Source organism: Dendrobium catenatum, unplaced genomic scaffold, assembly GCF_001605985.2.
Source record: "Dendrobium catenatum unplaced genomic scaffold, ASM160598v2 fragScaff_scaffold_156, whole genome shotgun sequence".
Taxonomy (NCBI): domain Eukaryota; kingdom Viridiplantae; phylum Streptophyta; class Magnoliopsida; order Asparagales; family Orchidaceae; genus Dendrobium; species Dendrobium catenatum.
The window spans coordinates 4221791-4230322 of record NW_021318618.1 but is presented as its reverse complement, the minus strand read 5'-3'; the positions used below and the strand labels follow the sequence as shown (position 1 = coordinate 4230322).

The window sequence follows — 8532 nt, the reverse complement described above, 5'->3', positions numbered from 1 at the left end:
AGCAAAGCGGAATTCGCCTATAATGCCATGCCAAACCGTTCCACAGGTAAAGCTCCATTCAATATTGTTTATACTAAAGCCCCTAATACAACTGTCGATCTCACTGTCCTGCCCAAGTGCAAATCTACCGAAGCGGCTTCCTATTCCAAAGATTATTCACAGATTCTAAATGAAGTTCGACAGCAACTCACTTCTGCGAATCAACGATATAAGGAGGCGGCTGATAAACATCGACGGCAGCAGTTGTTCAACGTTGGGGATCTGGTCATGGTTCGTCTCCGACGTGAAAGGTTCACACCCGGCGAGTATTCCAAGCTAGCTCGCCGCAAAATAGGACCTGTTCCTATTATTGCCAAATTCAATGACAATGCTTATCGTGTGGAGTTACCATCAGGATACAATACGTCGTCTACCTTCAATGTGGCTGACATATGGCCTTATCATTCCACAGACGACGCACCTATATCTATCAGCTCGTCAGAGTCGAGCTCTTCTGAAGCCGGGGAGGACTGATGCAGCTCAGGTTAACTAAATAAGCCGGCGGTATATGCTGGCATTGCCTAACGAACTCCACTACCTAGTATTACCTTTTCACTTTTTCTGACAACACTTTTACATTTTAGTATCCTTACTTTATACAATTACAAAAGAGAGTTAGGGAAGAAATACAGGATACATATAGTTGAAAAAAGGGGTGAATAGACAGCTTTTTGTCATCTGAAATTTTACAGTATTCTCAAGAGAATACAGAGCAATACAAAGAGGTATTTCCCTGTGCCTTTTCCCCTACATTGTTTGTTCTTGCAATCTTTGTCTTCTTCCAGGTATTGCTGATCCTGTACAAGGACATCAAATTGGTATCAGAGCCAAAAATCTGGAAGGAAATGACTGACCGAGGCAAGGAACCTGTGCGGGAAGAAACTCGCACCATCGACGGAACCTAGAATCAAGAATGCGTCACTATGACCGTATGTTGATGTAAAACCTTCTTATTAAAAACTAAGAAAGCCATATGTCATTTATATAACCCAAACACACCTTATTATTTTGAAATTATTTCATCTGTCAGTAAATATGAATTTAAAAAAAATATTCAATCTATCCTCTCAAGGCTTATCCTAAATTATCTAAATGCTTTATGACACTTTGAAAGCTGTTTAGACACCCTATAAAAAGGTACTAACAAGGACAAAATAATCTGAAATTTTGCTTCTTCATTCTGCTACATATGTGAACTTTAATAAAAAAGATAATATAACTCCTTATATTATTACCTGCATATCCATCGGCATGCTATATTGATGAAAAACTTTTATTTTGAAAGATGATCTATAGAGGTGGGAGTGTTGTCATCCAGATTTTGCTCTATTAAAAAGATTGAAGTGTTTAATATTTTGTATTTATTAGTGTAATATATTATTATAACTGAGGATATTTTCTTCTTTGTTTCTCATTATTTTCTTCCTGTTTTATCTCTTGTATTTGCTTGCATATATATGTATATATTAGTGTTAAATCAATCAAGCCAATTTATTGTTCTAATTATACATATACAACTACAAATATATAGTTTAGTGCTTGTTTTTGTCTAAGATTTTGGTGAGAATTTAATTCCTTGAACATAGCCTGGAGAAAGGAGCCATTAATGGCATCCATTTTTGTGTTGAAATGAGGAGGTAAACTTTGCGTTACCTAAAAAGATAAGTTCCACTTCCCATTATGGAATAAAGGACATTTGATTTTCTATTCTAACTGCATGTTATCTGCTGCAACAGATTTGATGCCAAGAAGATGTTGGAGAAACTAAGGGGTCGTCGACTTGTATTTGTTGGTGACTCCATTGGAAGGAACCAGTGGGAATCCCTGCTTTGCATGCTTTCGTCAGTTGTTCCTGACAAGAGCTCAATCTATGAATTGAATGGGAACCCTATTACAAAGCACACAGGATTCCTGATCTTCAGGTTCAGGGACTACAATTGCACGGTTGAGTACTTTAGAAGCCCATTTCTTGTGGTTCAGGCCCGCGCACCCCATGGTGCCCCAAAGAAGGTAAAAACTACGCTGAGATTGGACACAATTGAATGGACTTCGAACAAGTGGAGAGATGCTGATGTGCTGATATTCAACAGTGGTCACTGGTGGAACTATGAGAAAACCATCAGAGGGTTGGTAATCATATATCTATAATTTTATTTTCTAGTTTTCTTTTGTTATAAAAATTCATTAATGTGATATAATACTATTTTCACTGTTTGAGATCTGAGCACTTTGAAGTATTCATTTTTAGATGGTATAGGTAAGGAATTTAAGGACTCACTGTTTGAAATTTGCATGGTATGTTCTTGTATGTTGCATAAATTCAGTTAAATTTTCTTAGAAAAATTATATTGGCATATTTGGAGAATAAAGGCCTACATAATTAAAAAAATGCAAATGGAAATTCACTTGTTTTAACTAATGGAGTTTTGAGATGTCAAACTTAGCATAATTCTTAAATAGTTGTTCATTTGCTCCATTATTATTTGATTTTAGAGTATTTTACTACGAAGGTTGGTGTTTTAGGAATTGGGTAGAAGAGTTTATGGTAGTTTTTGGTCAATGTTGAGTACACATTTCTCCTTGTATATTTCTATATAAGGACATTCAATATGGGAGGTATTGTTTTGGTTTAATAATTGAAGTTTCATTAGGAACTTCAAAGTTAAGTGTGCTTTCGTCACAGCACTTTTGGAATAGTTGAGCCCCTAGGAAGTTACTGAAAAGGATAAAATGATGATGTTCATCCAATATGATATGTCTTAAAGGAACAATGGTTTTAGATGCTATATTTTCATGGTTGATTGCTTGGCACTAGATAGATTATTTGGCTTCATAAATTGAAAATTTATATAGTATTTTCTCCGCAACAGTTATTATGGTTTTTTTTTGGGTGCAAAACAAACTTTTAACAGGGTAGAGGTAGACCTAAAAATACTTGGTAAGAAAATATCAGAAATGATCTTTCTTTATTAGATTTAAACGAGAATTTGACTTTTAACATGACAGAATGAAGAAAAAGGATTCATGTAGCCGACCTCACGTAGTGGAACAAAGGCTTGATGTTGTTGTTCTTGTTGTATACTTTTGCTATTGTTTGTACTTTAGCTATAGAAATCTAATTTATTTTGGTATTTATAAAATAGTTTTGCTGGGCACAGTGTTTTTGAAATTTAAGACTGTACTATTTCATTTTTACAGGGGGTGTTATTTCCAAATTGGTAATAATGTGTACATGAATATTACAGTGGATGGTGCGTATCAGAGATCAATTAAGACATTATTTGATTGGATACATCAAGAAGTTAATACAACTAGTACTCAAGTCATCTTTCGAACCTATTCGCCTGTTCACTTCAGGTAGGTTTAACGGTTTATTTTTTTTTATTACTTTAACAAACAAGTTTGGTTCCTTCTGTTAAATTGTTAGATACACTTACACATTTACTAAAATTGAGCTATTTATCAAACTTACTTAGAGCATTGCAGGAAAAGAGAAGCATAATACTAAGTTAAGTGTGGCAGAGATGAGGATGCTCAGGTGGATGAGTGGCTTTACCCTTAGAGATAGGATACGAAATGAGCATATACGTGGAAAGGTTGGAGTAGCTCCAGTAGAAGATAAGATTAGAGAGAGTCGCCTTAGATTGTTTGGTCACATAAAATGACGGCCTTCCGATGACCCGTTTAGGTGAGTAGAGGTATTAGATTTGACTTGTGTTAAGAAAGGTAGGGGTAGACCTAAAAAGACATGGTTAGAAAATATTAGGAATGACATTTCTTTATTATATTTAAACGAGAATTTGACTTTTAATATGACACAATGGAGAAAAAAGATTCATGTAGCTGACCTCACGTAGTGGGATAAAGGCTTGATGTTGTTGTTGTTGTTGTTGTTGTTGTTGTTTTTTCTCCATTGAGGATTTGTATAGGTATAATTATCATTGCTATAGGTCATGAAATGGCTTTTCAATGTAGGAGACTCATCAACAAAATAATGCATTTGTTGTGTATGAAGCCATTAATGCAGGTTTACAGACCTCACTCAATAGAAATCAAACCCAAGCATGCAAAATTAATTAGAAACTGAGAGTCTGCTTGAAACAAAAAATTCTTACTATTATTGATTCTGTTCTTTGCAAAGATTTTGCAAATGTGACTTGCTCTTTTCCATGTTTTTGGTAGTGGTGGAGACTGGAAATCTGGAGGCAACTGTCACATGGAGACGGTTCCTGTACTGGGCAACTCACAGGTTTCACTGAAACCTTGGTCCGAATTCCTGAAGCCATTCAAGAACATGAATTCAGCTCAATCTAATGAAAAGTTTCCAAAGATTGAACTACTGAATGTAACTAAGATGACAGCTAGAAGAAAAGATGGCCACCTCTCCTTATTTTATCTTGGTCCGTCGGTTCGAGCACCGCAATATAGACAGGATTGCAGCCATTGGTGCTTGCCTGGTGTTCCTGACGCTTGGAATGAGCTTCTTTATACCCTTTTCATGAGGAGAGAATCCATGGAAGATTATAGCATTACAGACCTCACTCAATAGTTGACAGTAAAACAAAGGCAAAGCCAGTGAATCTTTTTGTGCTTGATGTGCTCAAGACTCAGAAGAGAAATTTCTATAAGCAACCAGGCTCTCATGCTTGATTGAGATGGCACAATACTGCATTGTTTATTTTGCTTTCAGTAGCAAGGATAGCAAATAGTAGAATGAGAAAAGAAAAATGAGAATAGGGTAGATGAGATGTTCAATGTAAATATAGTTTAAATTTTTACATACAATTTGCTTAAAAGGTGGAACAAATGTGCATATGATTATTAAAATGAATTCTACACAAAGTGAGCAATTTTAACATGTTTACAAGAATGAAGAATATAATTGCTTTGTTAGGGCATCTCCAAGCGAAAAACTCATTTTTCACTCTAAAATGCAATAATACACCAAAATGAGGTAATATGTCTCCAACCGAACTCTATTTTCTAACGCCAAAAAAGAAAATATTTCTAGTATATATTTTTTCATGTTTTATTTTTCGAACAAAAAAAAAACATATAGCGTATTGGTGTCGCACTGTTTACTCGCAAGTAAAAAATGAAAGATTTGACATTAGGCTGGAGCTACCGAACGACGTCATATGCATGTTTGATGTGAACATTTTGTCATACTCAATAAGGAAATGCAAGAATATGGAACATTAACTATTTTGCATGAAAATTCATGAGAAAAATCATGTGGTTTTGCTTGGTAAAAAATTTCTCTAATTTAAACTTGCACAAGTAATCATCTTTTCTTGCAACTGGAGCAGGCATTAGTACAAGTGCTTAAGGATGTCCTTGTTTGTGGACATGGTGTGGAATCTTAGGTTGTTTTGATGTAGATGATTGGAAGAGGCTTTTCCGCTGGAAGGGAAGTATGAATTGGTTGATAAAAAATAGTTAAAAATGAATGATTTTTAAGGGCAATTCTTTGCTTGTAAGAAGGGAGAATTAGATGATCATTTTGGCAAAAGAATAACTAAAGTCGCTTGAGACAAGCTCCTTGGAAAGGAGAAGAATTGGAAGGTTTTTTGTAGCAGACATTAAGCAACTATTAAATAAGGGGATTGATTGATGAATAATGAAAGATTGGGATTAAAAGAGCATTAGGAGGGTCTTCAAGAGTTCTAGGTAGCAGTTATTACAGCTCTAGGATTCTTGAATATTTTGGAGTTCAGGATTCTGTTAGACTGGTTCATTTGACCGATCCATACGAATCGGCTTACGAAAGAAACAGGCGGAAGTTCCGCCTCCTGTACGCACAATCCGATCGCCTCGGTATGAGAGAGCTGTTTAGGAGGGATTTTTGAGGGAATTAGGAGAGAAATTTCAAATAAGGGGCTGCTTAGAGTTTTCCTTTTGAATTTTATGCATTAAATAGTTTATTTTTCTAGGGTTAGAGCATATTGAATTTAATTGAAGTTTGAGATCTCTTAGGTTTTTTAGCTATAGCGGCGTCTAGAGATTTGGGAGAGATAGATCATCCTCTCAAATAGAGGATCAATTGTATCTTGGTATTTTCCGTTTCAATTTCATCAAATAATACAAATTATCTAATGTTTTTTGGTTTTGTGGTGATTTTTCAGGAGAATTCTCATTGTTTTTCAAAGATTGCTAGGAAATTCTTGAGATCTTCAAGTGTTTCCTATTAAATTCTTGAGACAAGCTCCTTTGTAAGGAATTCATATTTGAGTTGGCAAAAAAATGATGACAAGAGAGTGCCACTGAAATATTATATGTGACGTAATAATTTCAAATGTAGTTCTTCTTGATCTGACGGTTGGGAGCTTTGACTATCAATCAAGATGTCTTGATTAACGAATTGCATCATTAGCCGCAAGGAGGGAAATCACCAGTCATGGAAATCATGTACAAGGAGAAAGAAGCTGAGTCCGCTTTAGACAACTCCACTTATTCATTGGGTTCATTTAAATTCAAATTGGGATTTTATTTTTATTATTATTGAAATTGCCCAATTAGATGATCTTTTTACTTTACATACACTCCAAAATAAGAGATCAACTAATTAGTGAATTAATTTCTAAATTTACATTTTGAATGATTGTTTCGATGAATTTTTAGAATGCGTATCTTTTATATTCTTTGCATCTGATTGAGACAACTATAATTTTTTATAAAATGAATGTAAAATTATTATCTTTTAAAATGTCATTGAAAATAAATTCCTAATGTAAAAATTTATTTAAAATAAATTAAAAGCACTTATTCAATTAAATTTTTGATTATGATATAACATATAAAACAATAAAAAATTGTCCCAAAAAAAGCATTTGTCATCGGTGGTCATGCTTTATTGCTCGACCTAATCAAATTAACTGTACCACCGCCTGTTTTATTCGTGCAACAATCGTAACGATCTTAAAATTTTAATTTAACGGTCTGGTCCCAAAACTCCATTTGATTTGTAAGATTTTTTTAAATTAAAGAATTTAAGTATTCTTATTCAACTCAATATTAATAAGGGAAATTTACATACATATCACTTTATAACATCCTATTTACATATCTAACACCAAAAACTTTAATATTACATGCATACCACTCTATATTATTTTAATATCAAATATACCACTTATACTTCTTTCCTACCGCTCCTATTTGATATGAAAATAAACTATGGGTGGTATGTATGTAATATTAATGTTTTAGATGTTAAATTTGTAAATAGAACAATATTAGGTTTACATACATATAACCTTATTTATATATCTAGCATCCAAAATTTTAATTTTACATACATACCATCCATAGATCACTTTCATATCAATTATAGATGATAAGAATGAAATATACATGACGTATTTAATATTTAAATAATATAAGGTGATATGTATGTAATATTAAAATTTTAAATGTTAACTATGTAAATAAGATGATATAGGATATTATGTACGTATACCCCCATTAATAAAAGTACTTATTTCTTATATATATATATAGCTAAATCTTACAACATATTATACAATTTTAATCATCAACAACATAAAAATAGCAATATTAAGTTTAAAGCCTAAAAAGATATCTTTGATGAAAACATATTCTATCTGTCATCAATCCAAAGAAACATTTTTCTTTTCAAAAATATAACTAGAACTACTAAGATCATGCTAATTTAGTTAAAAGCCTCACAATTAGATGCCCCAAATTCACTTAAGGCTTCATTTAAGATGACTTTCTTACTGATTTTCGAAGCAATTTTTTAGAACAAAAATTTTATTTTAATTTTTTTTATTAAAAAGTTGCTTTAGAAAAAAAAAAACGTCTCAAATGAAACCTTGATTGAGTATAAACTATTTGATAACAAGAAGATGGCTGATTAAGTGTTAATAAAGATGGCTATCACCAATCCCAACCATTAGAACACTTGTTAAGCATAATAAAGGCAACCTAATATATATCTCTAATCTTGATTATAAAAACACTTCATAAGTCATAGATCATTATCCTCCACAAAACCTTGAAGATAAAAATTTCCTAATTAGCTACTAATTGACTCTTTAGGATCTCCTCATTACAAAATACATATAACTTGTCCACTAATCACTAAAAGAAGGCAAATTCACACAACTTGGTTCATTAGTCACCAAAGAGACTCACAACTCACCCATACTATCAAATTTAAACCATATTGATAGAAATCATCCCCATAACAATCAAGCAATGCAAATAAGGGACGGCTTTCTTACTGCTGCTTAAAGCAATTTTTTAGTATAAAAATAAAAACAAAAATTATTAAAAAAAAATATTTAATACGCATTAAAAAAGCCGTCCCAAATTAAGCCTCAGCAATCAAATAATAACTGAGCACAATAGTTAGCTTTATATCAAATCGACAGCAGATAACATCTGAAAGAAAAAAAAGCAGTTGGTAAATAGGTTTATATTATGCATATTGGTCTGAATTTCATTACAGCAGAAGAAAAGCCTAAGCAA

General features: G+C 33.0%; 1 protein-coding gene across 1 annotated transcript; it reads left to right on the top strand.

Moving 5' to 3' along the window:
* Window positions 1-1755: 1755 nt before the first annotated feature.
* On the top strand, window positions 1756-4903 carry LOC110113400 (protein trichome birefringence-like 10; the record flags this gene model as incomplete). Its single annotated transcript, XM_028692025.1, has 3 exons — window positions 1756-2165; window positions 3238-3396; window positions 4222-4903. Coding segments are annotated over 3 exons (936 nt in total), but the record flags the coding sequence as incomplete, so codon positions are not given.
* Between the last annotated feature and the right edge of the window lie 3629 nt (window positions 4904-8532).